The sequence below is a fragment of the Meira miltonrushii genome (genome assembly GCF_003144205.1).
Source record: "Meira miltonrushii strain MCA 3882 unplaced genomic scaffold FA14scaffold_3, whole genome shotgun sequence".
Taxonomy (NCBI): Eukaryota; Fungi; Basidiomycota; class Exobasidiomycetes; order Exobasidiales; family Brachybasidiaceae; genus Meira; species Meira miltonrushii.
Window position 1 is genome coordinate 567,204 of NW_020289945.1, and position 20,395 is coordinate 587,598.

Genomic DNA, 20,395 nt, shown 5'->3' on the forward strand with positions numbered 1-20,395 from the left:
TTTGAAAAGATCAAGATCGGAAATGCAATCACTGCAAATGCTAGCGTGGGTGTGTGACCTCTTTCATTGTATGCACACAGCCTTGGAAGTAGGGTCTAGTCCTATCAATCAATCAATCATTCATTCATTCAGGTTGCGGTGAATGAAAGGAAGACAGCAACATTTTTTTTTGTTTGCGCGGAGAGATGTGGGTGGGCGTAAGAAATGTACACGCTACTGCAACAATATGCAAATGTAATCGGGTATTTGTGCATTCATCAAATTAATGCCAGTCACACTTGGGGTTAAATTTTATGTGTCAAGTCTTTAATCATCTATCCTTGCTTTAACATGGCTGTGAATTGTGATCTTTAGCCGATAAATGTGCGAAGGAGCGGATATTTTGGCCGGCCGGCTAAAACAATTTAAGCTTGTCCTGCATACATTAAGATTTGGATATAACCGGAACCAGTCAGCGGTCGGGGGGTCTCTTTTCATTAGTAAAGAGTTTAGGCCAGGAAAAGCATTGCATTTATGACATTTGTTATGTACAGACCTTGATCTCTGAGTGATGAATGCATAAACAGCAAGGAACAGATGGCAATTATGGAAAGAAGGAGAAGAAAAAAGCAAAATAAAGGGCGTCTTAAATAACACAGAAAAAGCAAGAGGTATACAAAAGTAGCAAAAAAATGAAGAAGACTGAAGTTCAACGACCAACAGAGTCACCAGACTTATTATTTACTTGGAGAACTGTGTGGACTGAGTGCATACTTGATCTTACCAAAGAAGCTTAACTTTTTACATGATCCATCTACACTTCCTATACTTATATCACCAGTAGCGGCTTCAGAATCACCTTTAAAGTGGCCACGGAAAGTACCCTTTTTATCTTTAACGGTGTCTGCCTTTTTAGGTGTGGTAGGAGTAGCAGCGGCGGCTTTTGTAGGGATGTTATCGGTGGTGCTGCTTCCCTTTTTAATCGTCGATCCATTAGTTACTTGAGCAGGTACTACTGGTAAAGTCTTTTCAGCTTTAGCAGCGAAAGATCTGTTTATAGCTTAGGATCTAACGGGAATCGTACCTACTGGCACACCTGACGTCTCAGGTTTCAAGGCTAGAGCAGCACCTTTCGAAGCCTTAGAAGATACTAGAGCAGCCGAAACAGCTATAGCTTTTATAGAAGAAGCTAGAGCCGTATATATGTTTTCAGAAAAGCGATTTTTTCTATCCAGCTTCTATCATCATCTATTAGAATCAGAATTGCTTTCTCTGAAAATGCTGACACGCTCTCGCAGCAGGCAACTGCAAAACCCAGCACATAAACTACCACAAGAGATCTTCACTCAAATCTTATCCTACTTGACAATTCTCGGGTTGGTTCAAGTCTAAAGAACTTGTAAGGCGTGGTATTCTGCAGCGCAAAATACTCCATCATTATGGCGAAAATCTGGACAATTCTTCGAGCCGTTCTATACACGTGACAAACAAGCAAGTGCTATCAACTTTATCCATGGATGCAAAGCTTTATCCAAACTATCTGCCGGTAAATTAGACGAAGTATACATCTGTATACAAAACTTTCCTCCTTCGGTACAATTTGGTCAATTTCTTCAAAGCATCCCTAGTCTTCAACCCTCTGTGTTATGGATTTACTTAAATGAAAACTGGTAGAAAGGATAATTTCGACCCTTTCCCGATCATACACAGTTGCAAGCGTCTTCAAGAGCTAGTTTTAGTCCTCTACACCCGTGGAAATAGGGATTACCAAAGTCAGGAGAGAGCGTTGAAAACTTACTCGATAAAGCAGGACTAGAGACGCTGAAGTTAAACGATATAAGCTTACGGGGCTGGCTGGATGACGATGCTTGTATGGCATTGTCGTCGTCTCTGAAGTCATTCATATTCGTGTCAGGATATTTTATCTATAAGCTAAAGGTGTCTTATGTTATAGACTTTCTTCACCATTGCTGTAAGAGCATAGAAGAAATCACGTTTGCAATACTTTCGGAGCCAAGGGACATGGTGACGTTATTCTGCAAGTCAAAAGAGAGGACAACGAAGAGCTTACTCACGGAAATTATCTTCCTAAAATTAACCAAGGTATACTGAAATCGAAACCGGTCTCTTAAGTGAAGAATATAAGCCAGGAAAAGCACTGCATTTATGACATTTGTTATGTACAGACCTTGATCTCTGAGTGTAGAATGCATAAACAGCAAGGGAACAGATGGCAATTATGAAAAGAAGGAGAAGAAAAAAGCAAAATAAAGGGCGTCTTAAATAACACAAAAAAAAAGCAAGAGGTATACAAAAGTAGCAAAAAAATGAAGAAGAAGAATGAAGTTCAACGACCAATAGGGTCATCAGACTTATTATTTGCTTGGAGAACTGTGTGGGCTGAGTGCATGCTTGATCTTACCAAAGAAGCTTGACTTTCTACGTGATCCATCTGCACTTCCTGTGCTTGTATCACCAGTAGCGGCTTCAGAATCACCTTTGAAGTGACCACGGAAAGTACCCTTTTTGTCCTTTACGGTGTCTGCCTTCTTGGGTGTGGTAGGAGCAGCGGCGGCGGCTTTCGTGGGGATGTTATCGGTCGTACTGCTTCCGTTTTTGATCGTCGATCCATTGCTAGCTTGAGCAGGAGCTGTTGGTAAAGTCTTTTCAGCTTTGGCAGCGGAAGATCCGTTTGTAGCTTGGGATCCAACGGGAATCGCACCTGCTGGCACACCCGATGTCTCAGGTTTCAAGGCTGGAGCAGCACCATTCGAAGCCTTGGAAGATGCTGGAGCAGCCGAAACAGCTGCGGCCTTTGTGGAAGAAGCAGGAGCAGGAGCGTTGGCAGCCGCTGGTGGAGCACCGGCAACAGCATCAGCCTTCGTGGAAGAAGCAGGAGCGGGAGCATTTGCAGCTGCGGGAGGAGCACCAGCAAGAGCATTTGCTTTGGTTGTAGAAGCAGGAGCGGGAGCATTTGCAGCTGCGGGAGGAGCACCAGCAAGAGCATTTGCTTTGGTTGTAGAAGCAGGAGCAGGAGCATTGGCAGCTGAAGGTGGAGCAGCGGCAGTAGCGTCAGCTTTTGTGGAAGAGCCAGGAGCTGGAGCATTGGCGGCTTTTGGAGCAGATCCGTTGACAGCTGAAGAGGTCGCTTGAGTCGTTGAGATCCCTGCTGAAGCAATTGCACCGGCTGCCACACCTCCTTCTTTACCGGCAGAAAGTCTTGCAGCATCAACATTGGCAGCATGACCTGCATCTGTGACAGGAACGGCAGGTGCATCTAATTTGTTGTTCAAAGCCCCTGCTGTAGCAGCGTTTGCACCAGCTTTTGCGTTTGATGTTTCTGCTTTGGATGCATCTGTGATCGCATTACCAACCGAAGCAGGTTCTTTGGTTGCTTGTGCTTGCACTGCTTGTTTTTCTGCATCGGAAACTGGCAATTCTTCTGGATTGCCTCGTAGTATGTCAGCACCTGTCACTGTTGCAATTGTACTTGCCAAGACGGGTTTGGCAGCATGTGTGGCAGTTGTGAGAGAATGTGGGAGATAATCTGCAAATGAATAGAAGTGAGTTAGAGGTTTGAACTTTAAAAGGTAAGAATTTGCGGTGTAGCTCATCTCATTCCCTTATTCTTCGTACGTCCCAGTCTCTTCCTTCATCTTCAACTAATCTCTCCACTCATGCCTGCACGATGCTACCAACCCGTCACGACGCCAAGATCATTCTCCGGTACTCACTTCTAATATCTGCATCCGCTACATCTTTGATGGGTTCTGCAGGCGCTGTCTTTTCGTTTGTGGATGGATGTGCTTGGGAGGCTGTGGCTGATTGACCATTCTCCTTACCCTTGACAGCAGCAACGGCAGCCGCTCCAGCGCCGGCAGCAGCAGCGCCAACGCCAGCGGTAGCAGCAGTGACGCCTTCGGTCAATTTTTCAGCTTTTGGTGCAGGACCGACGTCGATTGTATTATTAATATTTCCATCATCGTTGACAGTTGGATCGGATTCCTTTGTTACCCAATTTCCATCAACGATATACTTGAAATGGATACGCTTGTTTTCCGGTAGTGGAACTTCTCTTTCGAACGAACCATCCTCCTTTTTGTGTAATTCGATTTCCTCTTTCCATGAATCCCAATCTCCCTTTACTTTTACCGATCCTGGTCCGGAAGCCCAAGTGAACTTTGTTGGCGTGAGTGACATACTTTGTGTTTGTTTTTTGGTATATGATGATAAGATGATGGTATTGAGTATGCGGATGCATTCACTCTCTCTCTTGCCCAATTCCATCAACCGGAGAAGGATTTAGCGAATTAAAGCAATAAAATCCAAATCATCCGTGTCTCGTCTGTGCGGGTGTGCGTGCAGTGCAGTGCGTGCGTGCGGTGGTGCGCTGCGCATAATTCACACACACAATAAATCACAAATCTTCTTAATTTAACCGTTTTAGACTATAATTCAAACAACACTCCTCTAGAGCTGAAAAACGCGTCTTCTGTAGTGGAGTTTTCCTGGTGGGGCAAAAGAGAAGAAAGCGAATTTGCCCCAGGGTTAACAAACAAAACAGTGAAGATGATCCGATAAGTGGGTTCGGGAAATGAAATGCTTATCGCGATAAGGATAGAATGCAATTTGAATAAAAGTACAAACGATCATTTTTGTGATAATGTCTATGATGTATATTGAAATTTAGCTTGAAGCCAATTACGAAACATTTGCTTCTTCTCTTTGCGATTGAGTAACATTCTACGATCGATTGCAAGTTGTAAAGTCGTAAAATCAGCCTTTGAAGATGAAGAGGAGGATGTTGAAAAGCCAACCTCTTTATCTCCCTCCTCTGTAGATGTGGTGAGAGATGAAGGTGAAGATGCATTGAAAATTTGTAGAAACTCTTCTGGCAAGAAAAAGTATACCCGTGTTCCATCTCCCCGTATATAAAAGTTATCATCTAACATCCTTCCTTTGCCAAATCTAATTTGCGGAAGGTCATACCTTCCATAATCTCGAACCAAGGCCAGTCCACCTGGCTTGAGCATCGTTCGTACATTGGTGATTGCTTTTTGCCATTCATCGGGATGAAGTGCCGAAAGGACAAAAATGAGCACAATAATATCCAACGAGTGAGGTTCAACGCCTTCAGGTAAGTTTGGTTCCCCATTCGGCAAGGTAGATGACAGATCCCAAACACTTGCAAAGCATTTTCCGCGCGGCGGCTGACTGTAAAGTGGATTGCTTTTCACCACATTCACAGCTTCTGGTGCATAATCGCATGCGAAAATCTCCAAATCAGGATTCTGATTGCACTCCAAGAGTGGAAAGACGGTATTACCTGCACCACAACCAACTTCTAGAATTCGCATAGATCCAGCTTCCGCTTTGCTTGCTGCAATCAGTTCTGGAAACTCAAGATGCAACCATCTTCGATCTTTGAAGAATCGATTCTCATGGATCGAATAAAAATCATTCCAATAATTGGCAGGTTTTGCGTGATACTTTGCAGCCTCATCAATGGAAAGCTTCGTTTGTGCTTGTGTGGCCAGCTTGTTCTCTACCATATCCAGATATTCCTTCGGTGGCTCTACATGATCCCATGCATTGAACTGCCATGGATCTTTTTCATCATCCAGCAAACGTCCTCCGAAAGTGCCTTCGCCTTGCTCTTGATCTCCTTCTCTCGCTTTTGCCTCTTCTTTCGTTAGACGTTTACGTTCTTTAAGTGGATCGTGTTTCCAATCACGCACAGAGGAAGTCGCTTTTGCGGGTTCTTCTCCCTTAGAACCATGCTTGAGCTGATCTTCATCAACTTCGTACAGGACACCATCTCGATGATAATTCAATCCACTCGTCCTGCTCCATATTTGCCGTGCGACTCGCTCTTGTGCTTCGACAGCCTTTTCTGTTTCTGTGTCCGTACATCCTCTGACGGCCAAGAATCGTCGAGCTCCCAGATCGGCTCTTGGTAATCTATTGCCATCGTGCCAAAAAGGTGAATGTGATTTCCGCGGCGGATTAGAATCAGTCAAAAGACCACCTGATTCCAACAACAAAGCCACACCAGCACAAACATCCCACTCCCAACAACCACCTTCCCATAAAACGTCAATCGAACCTTGTGCAACAAATGCAAGATCCAAAGTAGAGCTCCCCAAGCTGCGTATCCCGTGTACATAACGAGCATCTTCTCCCTCGGACTCTTTTGGCCAATCATTAGCTGCCATATTTGTCATCGTTGTCATCTTGCCTGATAGATTGCCTTGTCCATTCTGCCCTCTCCTGCGATCTTTACCCCATTCGCTCGCAAATAGAATGCCGCTTGGTGCATTTGAAGGCAATGGATGTGCAATCAGTGGCAGACGTTGGGCTGGTACGAATGAAGATTCAAGATCATTTGAGGGCTGCTTCAATTCTGATAATGAGCAGCCATGTGCGATGCTCGCTTTCTCTTCTGCGGTCTTTGGTAGCTTTGCAGGGTAGCTGAGATACGCCCCATGACCTCTCGCTCCACTCCAAAGTGTACCTGTTGCGCCCATAGAAGGTGCATAGATTACGCCCACAAGAGCATCATCATAAATGGGCTCTTGATAGTCTGAATGCTTGTGCGAACATGCAAATCCGATTGAAATGCAATGCAATGGAAAAAGATGGGTTGCATTCAATGTACCATCTAATGGATCCACAAACCATGTTGGACCACGACCTCTTTTCCAACTTTGCTTTACATCTGCATTCTTTCCGAATGATTCTTCTGCTACGATTTCATGATTCGGGAAAGCGTTTTGGATTTCTTGACGAATAAAGTCCTCCAATGCAATATCCACTTTTGTCACCAGATCTACTTGTGATGCTTTCACTTCTGTATCGTGCAATGCAGATGTACTTGCTATACTTTGACTTTCTTGTCGTGACTGTGATGCTCGTAAGAGTGTATGCTTTCGTAACAATGCACCTGCTCTCAGTATTACATTTACAGCAAAGTCGTGGATAACCTCCAAGTCGATTGGTCCATCTTGCAACGACTGTCCTACAGCTTGAGCAGGATCAAACGATGTAGCTATTGATGGAATCATTGCAGATGCTCTACAATATGGTGTTAAGAAGAAAGTTTCATTGTCCCTAATCTTACTCGGACTTAATCTCCCCCACGCTTATAGTATATTTTTAATCTTTTTTTTTATTTTTCTTCCCATTCTATAGTCGTGTATGGTCAATGCATTTAAGCATATGAATCCTCTTTCTTCCCGTCCATCAACAACATAACACCATGTTGCGGCAGCTATCAAGACAGGCTGCCTTGTTGCATGGTACCAGAAGATGTAGCACAAGCTTTCAACAAGACATATGTATATTTGGGCAAAGGTATCAGATATCGCGCTCATTCGTCACTTCAAGGTGTTGTTTCTCATCTTCTAACGAATCGCATGCATCGAGCTCGACTTCGGCATTGCCAACATCGGGAATTCTCAGCAAAAGGCTGACTTCCATAGAGGACTTACGCGACATTCAACCAGGTCAAAGAGTAACATTGGCTGGCTGGCTAACGCAAATAAGAATCATCTCAAAACATCTCGCATTTGCAGTTTTGCTCCTTCCACGTGGACGAGGTCGGATACAGCTTATCGTACGTAATGATGACAGCAGTTCGTCGCTTGATATACCCGCTCTGTGGGAATGTGCAAATGTTCATGGAGTAGTACAAGTGGAAGGTACATTCGCAGAACGTCCACAAAAAGATCAAAAGGCTTCGAAAAACCACGCTGGTATTGCTGGGGATGCAGGACAAAGAGACGCTTTTGCACGTTTTGAGCTCAATGTTGATTCATGTATAGTACTGAATAGCGTTCAAGCCGATAGCCTACCATTCAATCCAACAGATGTCAATCGAGAAACAAATGAGGAAAGTAGAATGAGGAATCGACATTTGGATCTACGCAGTACTCGACTAGGTGATAATATACGGCTAAGGAGTAAAGTGACTTGGGCTGTCAGACAATACCTACATGAAGCAGGCTTTGATGAAATTGAAACACCAATCTTACTACGGTCCACACCAGAAGGTGCAAGAGAATACCTCGTACCTACTCGATTACCTACACAAGCAAGCAACCCATCATCTAAGCTGGAACCGCAATTCTATGCACTTCAACAATCACCACAACAACCTAAGCAACTCTTGATGGCAAGTGGGGTGACGGATCGCTATTATCAAATAGCAAGATGTTTTCGTGACGAAGGCGGACGTAAAGATCGTCAACCGGAATTCACACAGATCGATCTCGAGGTGAGTTTCGTACAAGGTCAGCCAGTATCAAGTAAGAAAGCAAAAGGCTGGACTTTGGGCGGCGAAGAGATTCGTGATGTGATCGAGAATATGATTCGAGCGATCTGGAAAGCGGCTGGACGAGAGGCGGAGTTGGGTGCCATCATTGGAGATGGCTTCCAGGTAATGACTTATGATGAGGCAATGAGAAGATTTGGATCGGATAAGCCAGATTTGCGGTATGGCTTAGAGGTGACGCAATTGAGTGATGCTCTTCTAGCAAATTCGGACCTGTCGAAGGAAGACCGAAAAGGGGAAGTAGAAATCCTTTGCTTCAACCCTCCGGAAGGTGAACAGACAGTCACACGTAAAGATGTCGATCGTATGTTGGAAGCAAACAATCTATCTGGGAATAATGGAGTTGAAGCATTCTGGGTTGAAGCTGACTCGCCCAACGCTTCTGTCAAGCTGCTATTGCGCAAGTCAAAGCATATTCGCAATCTATTGGATCAAAATGAGGTGGAAGCCTTAGACGTATCCGTCGAGTCAATGACAGATCTGATTGAAGAAGCCAAGAAGAATGGAGAGCTGTTCACAAAGAAGCATGATGCAAAATGGGCTTCAGCTTCAGCGAAGCCAGGTAAACGGATGTGCATTTTTGTCGCTCCTCGTTCTGCTCAGATTGAGGGTGGTTCCACAAGTTTAGGTGATGTTCGTCGATTCTTGATGGCTGAAATTGAAGCTAATGGACTTCTGGAAAAGTCACTAGATGAATGCAAACCGAGATTCCTTTGGGTGATTGAATTCCCTCTATTCACCAGAGCTGATCCAGACAAAGCTTTCTTAGCAAAAGGTAGATGGAGTAGCTCTCATCACCCGTTCACAAGTCCAAAAGCGGAAGATACGGAAAAAGTCATGTCACTCTTGCAGGGTGATGGACACTCACGAGGAGAATCGGACGAACGTGCGCTTGCGTCAATCAAAGGTCAACATTATGATCTCGTCTTAAACGGAGTGGAAATCGGAGGTGGAAGTGTTCGTATACATGATGCAGAATTACAACGACGAATTTTGCAAAACATGTTACAACTTTCGCCAGAAGAAGTTCAGCGTTTTGATCATCTTTTACGTGCTCTTTCTCATGGTGCTCCACCACATGCCGGCATTGCTCTTGGCTTGGACAGATTGATGAGCATCCTTTGTCGTTCTGCTTCCATTCGAGATGTTTTGGCTTTCCCGAAATCAAACATGGGTCGAGATTTGTTGTTTGGCAGTCCAGACGTGATTGATGTGCCCAACGAAGGTGCAGAATCGCCATCGGTTGATATTGTCCAGAAAAGGAAAGATGAGGTGTTAGCACAATATGGTTTACGCAAAGCATGACCTACATTCCAACAAGTCATTGTACTTTTATCACAAATGGAAATGATAATCTGCCAATCAAATTTTTTGTGTATTTGTACAAATAAATGAATTTACAACATGGTAATGATGATGCTGATGGTGATGACTTCCAGAGTCAGATTGGACAAGACAAAGATTCAAAAAGTGTACGGCGGCTGTTTATCGTGCGGAAAGATTATATGTGTGTGCATAAGGCAAAATTGTAAGAAAAGATATGTGCAAATAGAAAAAGAAGAAATCGAATAAATCGGCGAATGCGATTTGTGTTCATCGTCGCCGTAGAAATAAATGCATGCTTGTTATGCTCGTAAAATAATTCATAATGGGTTCTAATAAAATTGTTTTGTGTCGTAGCTTGTGCGTAAATGTCATTAAAATTTGTAATACGTTGCCATGTAATGTTGATTTGCTCAACAACACCATCCAGAACTTGTTTGGTTATTGGGACGATCACTAGAATATCCTGCAGGTGCATTCTCTTCTGTAAGAAAGACACTTTCACGTTCACGTCTCTTACGTGCGGCGATCCTTGCTTCCAATTCTTCTTTACGTTCAACCAATCGGGTCGCAATTCCCACGAAAACATCTTCAATACCTTCGTTATCCTTTGCACTAACTTCGCTCACTTCAATGAAGTCCCATTCTTGTGCAGGTGGTGAAAGAACGACTGCATTGCCATTGCCACCGTTTGAGGATGATGTTGAAGGATTCGAAGCACGATCTCCATCATTATCCTGTCGGTCTAGAATACGAGATGACTTAGTGAGAGCTGATAAAGATCCAAGAACCGGAATTCGCGAACCGGTTGAAGAGGTGATGATGCCTGTGCCGGGTGAAGCAGGTGGACTGGAAGTAGGACTTGGCGGTGTTTGTGATAGGCCTCGACGACTGCCAAAGAATGAGTTGGATGGCGGGCTCAGATTTGATTGGGAAAATGCAGTTGGATCCACGCTTGGGATAGGATTAGGGTTGGTCCATTCAGCAACTGCTTGTCTTGCATCATTCAGATCAACCTGACGTGCGTAAGACAGATCAGCTTTTGAGCCAACGATATGGATGACCAGATCTGAATGAACATTCTGACGTAATTCATCAATCCACGTCTTTACATCCTCAAAGCTGTGTGGGTTGGTAATATCGTAAACAATAACGGCCGCATTCGCTCCACGATAATACATCGGTGCCATACTTCTGAATCTTTCCTGTCCTGCTGTATCCCATAGCTGTAGGCGCACTTTGATTCCATCCACGATCAACTTCTTTGTCAAAAAGCTTGCTCCGATTGTGCTCGGTACGGCAGAAGCACTAAATTGACCAGACGTATAACGATGCACAAGCGATGTTTTCCCAACACCTTGTGCACCAAGGATGACGACTTTCAAATCTACTCCTCCGCTCAAATTTGTTACGCTAGATTGTGTTCTTGTCAATCGAGAAGGTGCCACACTTTCAGCTGAAATGTTTACTGCGCCAGGTGGACTTGCTGGAATGCCGTCTAATTCTTGTCCTCTGCCGTATTCTTTTCTCAATGAACCTTGCCTCTGCATCGCTGAAGGTGGCGATCCATGAGTGGGTGTGTTTGTTTTGATTGTATGTAAGCTCTGGATCCCGCTTGGGGTTCCCTCTGTATTTTTGTTGACGGGACTCAACTCTCTACGTTGTTTGTTGCCACGATCCGATGTCCCCAGTACGACTGCGCTTACTGATGATACCAATGAAGGTCTTCTTACCCTTTCATGCGTTTGACCTGCCATTTGAAGTGATTGGATGGCAGCAGATGATGAAGATGAAGAAGAGGGTAGATTGTTGGAATATACTGGATCGTCAATTGTACCTTGTTGTCTTTGTTGATTTACCTCCTCTCTTCTACTTTGATCTCGCAAAATTTCTCGTAATTTTGACTGGCTCCTAAAAGAAGATTGTCTTGAAACATTAGTCGATCCATTCTCATCGCCATAGACAGGAGTTGTCAAGCCATGAGTTGACGTCATTGTAGCGGCAGAAGACATTGTCGAATCTGTCTGGAAATGCTGACGTCAAGATGATGACAGAGAAGGGAAATGAGTGGAGTTGAACTGAAGAGGGTATGAAAGCGGCGTGATTGTTATTGTATATTGACTCTATATTTGATTGATCGATCCGTGCAAAGTGTATGACTCTCTTTTCTAGAATCAATGTGGAGAGTGAATGGACGGCGGACAAGGATGCCGTACTTGTTTTTGTCTGCTGTTTGAAGAACAAAAAGAGTTAAATTGTTTGCATTATTCTTTTGTTTTGTTTTCTGCCTTCCACTTGTTAAATGCAATGAAATTCCTTCGGAAAAGGAGAAATTGTGAATGCTGAGTAAAACACGCCCAACGGCTCCGTCAAATGAAGCGTTTCTTTTGCCTCCTATTTGATCAAAACACCGTTCCAAGACGGAAGGAGAACGAGAAGTAGAAAAGCCACAGCCAGCGGCAAAAGATTGCGGTTTTGTTATGGTGGGGGGATGACGAAATGCTTTGCGGGTCAAAAATGATGCAAATCGTTCCTCCTGTTACTTTGAAATGGTAATGAGAGAGAGAGAGAGAGTAAAACCCATCTGGGGGGAGGACGCTAAATTGTCTTTATTGATGTTGAATAGCGTATAAGATGCATACATAACCATTTCGGTATTAATGTATAAAAAACAGACAGGGGTACTCACTCAATTGCACGCGTCAAAACACACACACACACAACAACAATGCAAAATAAGCCAAGCATACCATCATACCACACAGCAAGCGGCACAAGCACGAACGCGTAGACTGTTAAAATGCCTTTGTTCCTTGCTTCTACAATGGGCGTATGGCGTTTGATTTATATTTAAAAATAAAGCTCGCTCGCTGCATGGAACTAAAAAATTGGCCGCAAGTGTTGGTGGTTGATTGTTCAACCTTTAAGCGGCATCAAATGATGATTGATCGGCTTGTCTTGTTCTGGTGGCGCACTCCGTCACGCTATTCCGAGGGGTAAAGCATTTCCCACACTTTACACATACATATTCAGCAGCAATCAAGGCTAAAGATTGCGGGGAATCAAAAGAAAAGATCAACGCATTTATTCTGATGGGTCCAAGCTCTTAATCAGAGGGGCCGAGATTATCATCTATCTATTGAGAGATACAAATTAGCTCCAACGGATAGAAGGATGAGCATGCTGTCATGTACGCGTCTGCAGCAAAAATAAAGCGGTAAGCGTAAGAATAAATGGGTTAAAGGTTATCACATTCAATGATGAGTATAATCTGCTCATCGTTTACGCTAATGCAACTGATGGAAGATTCAATCTTAAAAAAGTGTTCTCCTGTGGCTTGGGAAAGTAGATTAAAGCTTACCCTTTTCCATCACCCGGTTTATTTCATGAATAGTACCGCTGCATCCTTATGCAGGCAGGGAAAGGTAAAAAGAATGCAGGGTCTACTATCTATAGAACACCATTTACACGACGGAAGGAATTGTTCGTTGTGGGAACTTCTCTTGTGCAGTGTCAAGCCTGTCTAGCCGCTATTGCTGCTGCTGATGCTGCTTATCCTTCAATTCCTTATCCTTCTGTCTCATCTTTGCATTATACTTATTACTGGCCTTTCGGGAGCTTTCCTTAGCTTCTTCTTTCTACGGATGCAACCATTGTTCAGATAGTATGGTCAGATGAAACATTTCTGCAAATTGTCACTCACAAGCTTTTCGTTGCCAGGTGAATTCAGTCTAAGAATGGGCGAAAAGAAATCAGATTATCGAGCAAGAAAAGATTGAATTTTGCCGCGCACTTGACTTACCGAGCTCTTCTTTCTTGCATATATAACTTGCTCTTATGTCTACTAATCGCCTTTTGTAGGGGAGTCTGGGAGAAAAAAGAAGAAAGTTTCAGAAATGCTATAGAGCATTACGCAACGTATTCGAACACGGGAACATACGAAATTTCTCTTTCTGCGTGTCTCTCTCGCAACTGCTGCTTTTCTAATTGCCTTATAAGCATCAGGATCCTGTCATAAAGAGCAAAGGAAGTGAAGATGATAAGAATCAGAATCATTAGCCATTTCTGACCGTTAAACTCACTTGTTCCTTGAGCCTTGCAAGTCGTTCACGTCTTGCAACCGTGGCAGGATGTTGGCTCAACGTTTTGGCTTTTGTCTGAGGAGGCAAAATTAAAAAAGTGAGAAAGAGCTGGCACAAAGGTATAGTCCTATTTCCTCAAAACGAACCTTTTCTTGAGGCCGAACGTTCGCACTTCCAACGGTGATTGGTGAAGTAGCCGTGATTGTTCCTGCAATTGCACTTTCTAGAATAACTGGTCGATTGGCTGTATTTGTCGGGTGATCAGTGATTTGCGGGTATGAAGGAATCGCCATCTTTTTCAGTTTTTCAATCTCTTCTTTCGACATTGAACGTGTGATGGAATTCCAGCTTCCCGGTGCATCATTGACTGAATGACAACGTCGTTGAAAGGTGATGATAAATGCTAGAATGTGCAATAGTAGGGATGATTTCATTTTGGATAATGGTAAAATTAACAACAGAAGCAAAGAAGAAATTTTTGCAATCTATGCAATTTGGGTACGGTAGAAATTCACAGCTTTCACGGGGCTTTCATCTTTCGAAACGTAAAAAAGGCGTTATTGCAGTACACTAAATCTTTGCCCCTCTCGTCTTTGCAGAGTGGCGAATATATCTCGCACGACTTGCAGTTCTTTGAGCTTCAAGTTCGGCTTCATTACCCGGAAGGTTGAGCCAGTCTCTCCTCTTTTGTTCTCTTATCCTGTCTTTGGCTCTCACAAGTTTTTGTTGTTCTGGAGTACGTGCTTGCCTTCGTGCTCTTTGTTGATTTCTTCGTCTTTCTAAATACTCTTCGTATTCTTTACCACCTCTCGTCGCTCGCTCATTACATTTCAGTCTACGCTTTAATGCTCTACCCTCTTCGAGAAACGTTTTTGGCTTTATTAATGAACCTTTTCCAGTCAATCTCGCTTCCAGAAGCCTTTCGCTTGCTTCCTTTGCTTTGCCTTCTGTCCGTTCAAGTACAGCATTGTAGTTTTCTGGGCCATGCTTTTTCTCTGCGCCTTGCTTCAATTTCATCTCTTCTTTTCTCTGATTATGATATGCACGACTTTTAGTTTTCTTGGCTTCCAGTTCGGCTTCATTACCTGGAAGTTTGAGCCGGTCTCTCTTCTTTTGGTCTCTGTCCCTCTGTTTGGCCAATTCAAGTTCGTGTTGTTCTGGCGTAAGTGCTTGCCTTCGTGCTCTTTGTTTATCTCTCCGCTCTCGTAAAAATTCTTCGTATTCTTTACCACCTCTTCCTGCTAGCTCTTTTCTTTTAAGTCTTTCTTTCACTGCTTTATCATTTTCAGCAAACATTTTTGGCTTTGTCATCCTTGCTTCTTTCGACCTTTCATTTGCTTCTCCTTCCGTCCCTTCAGTTAGAGCACTGTAGTGTTCTGTACCATCTCTTCTCTTTGCACCCTGCTTCAATTTCATCTTTCCTCCTACCTGGTCTTGATGTTGTACTTTTGGAGAACTTGGCTCGTTCGGTAAGTACATTTGTTCGGGAGACACAATATTATCATTCTCTGTGAACCATGAAAAGTCATCGAGATTGAAATCATGTACGCTATCACTAGCAGCAAAAGTAGCTGGAAGATAAAGTAATAAAAGGCAGGTATATCTGTATAAATTCATTTCCGGTATGTGTTAGTGATATATTGTGGAAAAAAATTTGAAGCATTGAGTAAAAAGGGTGAAAGTTTGTTTAGACATTTACAACCATTGCTGTGAAAAATTCGCGGCGGAGCTTTCTTATGTGTATCATACAGGGATTATAACGGGGCAAGTAAGACACAAAGCACTGTCCTGTACACAAAAGAGCCAGCAAGGTCTAAGTGATATATTTGCACACTGTTGATAAGGTTCCTTTTGCGGATTTGTTGTAGTATTGATCGTGAGCATAACGGGCTCTAGGCTTCCCTCTGATCTATGAGCAGTACACTATTCCGCGAATCTCGCCTTTGCATGATAACGACTGACACTGGCACGATTTTTCAATCTCTTAGCTTCACGTTCGGCTTCATTGCCTGGAAGTTTGAGCCAATTTCTCCTGATCCTCGCCCTCAACTTCTTCTTAGCTTTATCAACTTCTTTCTGTTCTGGCGTACGTGCTTCTCTTCTCGCTTTCTCTCTATTTCTTCGCATCTTTTTGAATTCCTCGTATTGTGTCCCGCCTTGTTTTACTAGATCGTCTCTTTTTTGCTTTGCTCTGATTGCTTGATCTGTTTGGACAGCACTTTTCGGCTTGCTTAAAGAGCCCTTACCGGTCTTTCTTGCCTCTTCTAGAATCTTATTTGCTTCTATTAATTCTCCTTCCGTTTTTTGAAGTACAGTATTAAAGTACTCATGGCTGCGTCTTCTGTTTGAACCTTGCGTCACTTTCTGCTTAGTCTTTCCGCTCATTTGTGCTTGATGTCGAGCTTTTAGCGAGCTTAGTTCATTCGGTAGTTGTAAGTGTTCGGGTGAGACGATATTATCATTTTCCGTAAACCATGAAAAGTCATCAACATTATAATTGTGATTGTGCACTTGAATATCACTAGCAATGGAAATAACGGGAAAATGAAGCAATGAGAAATATACGAGATTGTATAAGTTCATCTTTTAATGCAGACAAAAAAGACAATATGATGGAATAGGACAGCAGATATAAAACTCTGCCTTTACCTCATCATGCACACGTACGGGGCTTTGTAGGAAATGGTCATCAGAGCGGGGCAAACAACAAACAGAAAACTCGCTTCGTACGCAAAAGAGGTGTTGGAGAAAGTGTTAGTGTGTAGCGGGGTTCGCGGTAGCGGAACTACCGCTTCTTAGTAGATCCCGAATCGCGGGATGTTCCCACGTGTATAGAACAATTATGCTGCACAAGTGTGTAATTATGTTTGCTGGTAAAGCAAGTTATACGACGTTCGGTGTTAGGTAAAAGTGTATATATTTATATTCTATCTAATACTATCATCATTCCCAAGTATATCTAGCTTATATTAAATATAGGATATCTAATAGATTTATAGTTATAAATAGTATTACCGTGCTATGATAGACCCTACTAAATCAAGTAAGTTAGATAGAGAGGTGATCTCTAAATTAGATAAAGATAGTCGAAACTATATTACTTAGAGAAGTAAGATAGTATAAATATTAAAGGTATCGAAACTAAGAAGTATTATATAGCTTTATATATATAGTAAAAAGGATAAACCGATAATAGTAGAGTTTATTATTAATAAAGAGAAAGTAGAATAAGATTTTAAAGATATTAAGAATTATATAAAGAACTTATTAGTTATTATATTATTTAATATAGTTATTATTTAAATTAATAAAGATATAGAGATATTAAAAATTTAAAAAAGTTTATAAGATATATTTAATAAGAAAATAATATATAATATAATATTAATAAGATATAATTTTAATTAATTATAATAAGATAAAACTTAGATATTAAAAGATTAAAATATATTTATTATTAAATAGATTAATAAAATAAAGATATAAACTAGTATATTTAATAATAAAGATATAATATTTATATTTATTTATAGATTAAATAATAAAAAATATATATTTAATAAGAAAATAATAATATATTATATTTTAATATAAAAGATTAAAATTAATCTTAAATAATAAAATTTAGATTTTATTAAAGATTTAATAAGATTTTTATTAAATAAAATAATAAATAAAATATAAGATTTAAATCTTAATATAAAAAAAGTAAATTTAAAAAAAGTATTTATAAAGAATATTAATAATTATAATATTTAGATTAAAACTTTTATAATAATTATTTAATATTTATAAATAAATAAGAAGAATAATTATAAAAAAAAAAATATTAAATATTATATATATAATAAGTTAAAATATAAAAATAATAAATATTATAATTATAATCTAAAAGATAAAAATAATAAAAATTAAAAAATAATAATAATTATAATTATTATAAAATTATTAATAATCGATAAAGATATTTAATTATTTAATTTAAATATTAATTAATATATAATTTAATAGAAGATAGATTTTATAAAACTTAAAGAAAAAATTATAAAAATAAAAATTATTAATAATATATTTATAAAATATTTAAAAATAAAAAAGATATATTTAAAATTTAAAAATAGATATTTAATTAAATTAAATAATATATTTTAAATTTTAAAATTTTTTTATAAATTATTTTTAAAAGATTTAATTATAAATTATAAAGATATTTATATAATATAAGATTATTAAAATATTATAATTAAATAAAATAATTTAAATAAATTAATCTATTATAAAATTTATAAATATAAATTAAAATATTTATTAATTAAAAAATTTAAAATATTTTTTATTATACTATTTATAAAATAAAAAAATAAGTTTTAATATAAATATTTAAGATATATTTTATAAAATATAATTATTATAATTATTAAATTAATAAAAATTAAAGATAAAGAAATATCTTAAAAAACTAATAAAGATTAATATAATATATATATATAAAAGAAAAATAAATTAAACTCTTTTTTAATAAAAAAATTAAAAAGATTAAATATCTTTTAGATTTAATATATATATAGATATTATAAGATTAATAAAAAAATTATTAAATAAATAAATATATATTATAATATTTATAAATAATTATATAAGATAAATAAATTTATATCTAATAAAAATAAAAAGTAAAATTTAAAATATATTTTTAAATTAATATTTATTTTAATCTAAATAATAGATAGATAAAAAATTTAAAATATTATATAATAATAAAAGAAAAAAATATATTATCTTAAAAAGTATATTAATAAATTTTAATATTTAATAATAAATAATATAAATTTATATATTTTAATAAAATAATATTATAAAAAGATTTAATAAAATAATTATAAAAATAATAAAAATTATATTTATATAAATAAAGATAAGATTAAATTTATAAAATAAAACTATAAAATATATTATATAAATTTATAATTAAATAATTAAAAAAGATAATAAATTATTTTATAAAAAATAATATAATAAAATAATATAAGATCTTAATATATTAAAAATATTTAAATATATAATTTATATAAAAATAAATAATTATATTATAAAGTTTATAATAAGATTAATTAAATTAATATTTATAAGATTTAAAGAAAAATTAAAAAGTTAAAAACTAATTAATCTAAATAATAATTTTAAAATCTATAAATTAAAAAATATATAATTTAATAAAGATTAAATATATTTTAATTAATTAATTTTTAATAATTTTAATAAAACTATAAATAAAAAAAAATTAATTAAATATATAATAATTATAAATAATAAAGATTTAATTAAATAGAAAAAATATAAAATTTATAAAATATTAAATTTAAATAATAAAGAAAAATCTATATTATTAAATTTATCTATTATATCTAATAATCTTATTTTTTTATTATTAAAAATAATATTAAAAAATAAAATAAATAATAAAATTTATATAATAAAATATAAAATTAAAATATTTAAAAGATTAAATAATTATATATTATTTTTATATATAAAAAATATAAAAGATATAATAAAACTTATAAATAATCTTAAATTATTTAATAAAGTTTAATAAAAATTAGATTAATTATAATAAAAAAAAATAATAAAAAAAGAATTATATAATTTAAAATAAAATAATATTTAAATCTTAAATAAACTATTAAAAGATAAAAAACTTATAAATATAAAATAGATATTTTATATTAAATAAAAAAAAGATTTAAAGATTAATAAATATAAAATAAAATTTATAATATAAAGTTTTATATAAATAATAAAAATCGATTTTAATAAGATATTTTTATTTATTATAAAGATATAAATAATTAAATTAATATTAATTATAATAATATAAAAGAAATAAGAAATATATTAAATAAATATAATTTTTATATTTCTTAATAATAAACTTTAAAAAAAACTATTTATAATCTAATTATTTAAATATAAATATAAAAACTTAATTTATAAGTTTAATAAAAATATTTATAATTTAAAATAAATTAATAAATATTAATATAATATAATAAAGAAATAATTATTTAAAATAAACTTTAAAATTTTAAATAGAAATTAAAATATATTTATAAGAAATAATATAATCTTATATCTTTATATAAATAATCTTTTTATTATTATAGATATTAAAAATAAGATTAAGATTAAAAAGATAAAAAAAAAATTAATAATAAACTTTATAATAAAAAATTTAAATTATATTTTATAAGTTTTAAGATTTTATATATAAAGAAAATTTAATAATAATTAATTAATTATAATAATTAATTAGATAATTTATATTAAAAAATTATTAATAAAATCTAAGATTAATTAAATTTATTTTAAAAAAGTTTTTTAATTAAATAATTATAATTATTTAAAAATATAAATTAATATCTTATTATTAAATAATAATATAAATAAATATTAAAAAAAAGTTAGTTTATTATTATAGATTATTAATAATATAAAATTAAATATATATTATTTTATTAATTAATTAAATAAAAATATAATAAATCTAAAAATAATATATATAAAAATAATAAACTATATATTCTATTATTTAAAATATATTAAAGAAATTAAATTTTCTTATAATAATTATAATAAAAAATTAAAATATTATTTAAATATAGATTTTATAAGAAATAAA

The 20,395-nt window shown here is 36.5% G+C and overlaps 7 protein-coding genes across 7 annotated transcripts; 1 reads left to right on the plus strand and 6 right to left on the minus strand.

Moving 5' to 3' along the window:
• Positions 1-716: 716 nt before the first annotated feature.
• FA14DRAFT_173169 (uncharacterized protein) lies at positions 717-1,883 on the minus strand (the record flags this gene model as incomplete). Its single annotated transcript, XM_025500458.1, has 3 exons — positions 717-991; positions 1,064-1,168; positions 1,778-1,883. The coding sequence occupies 3 exons, from the start codon at positions 1,881-1,883 to the stop codon at positions 717-719; spliced, it is 486 nt and encodes a 161-aa protein (XP_025353664.1).
• Positions 1,884-2,120: 237 nt separating this feature from the next.
• Positions 2,121-4,214, minus strand: FA14DRAFT_161255 (uncharacterized protein). The gene is made up of 2 exons (XM_025499033.1): positions 3,714-4,214; positions 2,121-3,526 (listed from the first exon to the last, which is right to left on the minus strand). Exons 1-2 carry the CDS (start codon positions 4,177-4,179, stop codon positions 2,355-2,357), a joined length of 1,638 nt encoding a protein of 545 aa, XP_025353665.1. The 5' UTR covers positions 4,180-4,214; the 3' UTR covers positions 2,121-2,354.
• Positions 4,215-4,646: 432 nt separating this feature from the next.
• FA14DRAFT_125096 (methyltransferase) lies at positions 4,647-5,609 on the minus strand (the record flags this gene model as incomplete). The annotated part of the gene is made up of 2 exons (XM_025496682.1): positions 4,647-4,796; positions 4,890-5,609. Coding segments are annotated over 2 exons (870 nt in total), but the record flags the coding sequence as incomplete, so codon positions are not given.
• Positions 5,610-5,837: 228 nt separating this feature from the next.
• FA14DRAFT_124570 (carbohydrate phosphatase) lies at positions 5,838-7,043 on the minus strand (the record flags this gene model as incomplete). Its single annotated transcript, XM_025496652.1, has 2 exons — positions 5,838-6,418; positions 6,494-7,043. Coding segments are annotated over 2 exons (1,131 nt in total), but the record flags the coding sequence as incomplete, so codon positions are not given.
• A 179-nt stretch (positions 7,044-7,222) lies between these two features.
• On the plus strand, positions 7,223-9,616 carry FA14DRAFT_147205 (uncharacterized protein; the record flags this gene model as incomplete). Its single annotated transcript, XM_025497343.1, has 3 exons — positions 7,223-8,498; positions 8,607-9,514; positions 9,569-9,616. The coding sequence occupies exons 1-3, from the start codon at positions 7,238-7,240 to the stop codon at positions 9,614-9,616; spliced, it is 2,217 nt and encodes a 738-aa protein (XP_025353668.1). The 5' UTR covers positions 7,223-7,237.
• Positions 9,617-10,623: 1,007 nt separating this feature from the next.
• FA14DRAFT_109115 (uncharacterized protein) lies at positions 10,624-11,016 on the minus strand (the record flags this gene model as incomplete). Its single annotated transcript, XM_025495865.1, has 1 exon — positions 10,624-11,016. A coding segment is annotated over one exon (393 nt), but the record flags the coding sequence as incomplete, so codon positions are not given.
• A 2,148-nt stretch (positions 11,017-13,164) lies between these two features.
• On the minus strand, positions 13,165-16,299 carry FA14DRAFT_180019 (uncharacterized protein; the record flags this gene model as incomplete). Its single annotated transcript, XM_025500978.1, has 8 exons — positions 13,165-13,272; positions 13,338-13,365; positions 13,437-13,501; positions 13,575-13,643; positions 13,717-13,791; positions 13,863-14,083; positions 14,337-15,287; positions 15,672-16,299. 8 exons carry the CDS (start codon positions 16,297-16,299, stop codon positions 13,165-13,167), a joined length of 2,145 nt encoding a protein of 714 aa, XP_025353670.1.
• Positions 16,300-20,395: the final 4,096 nt, after the last annotated feature.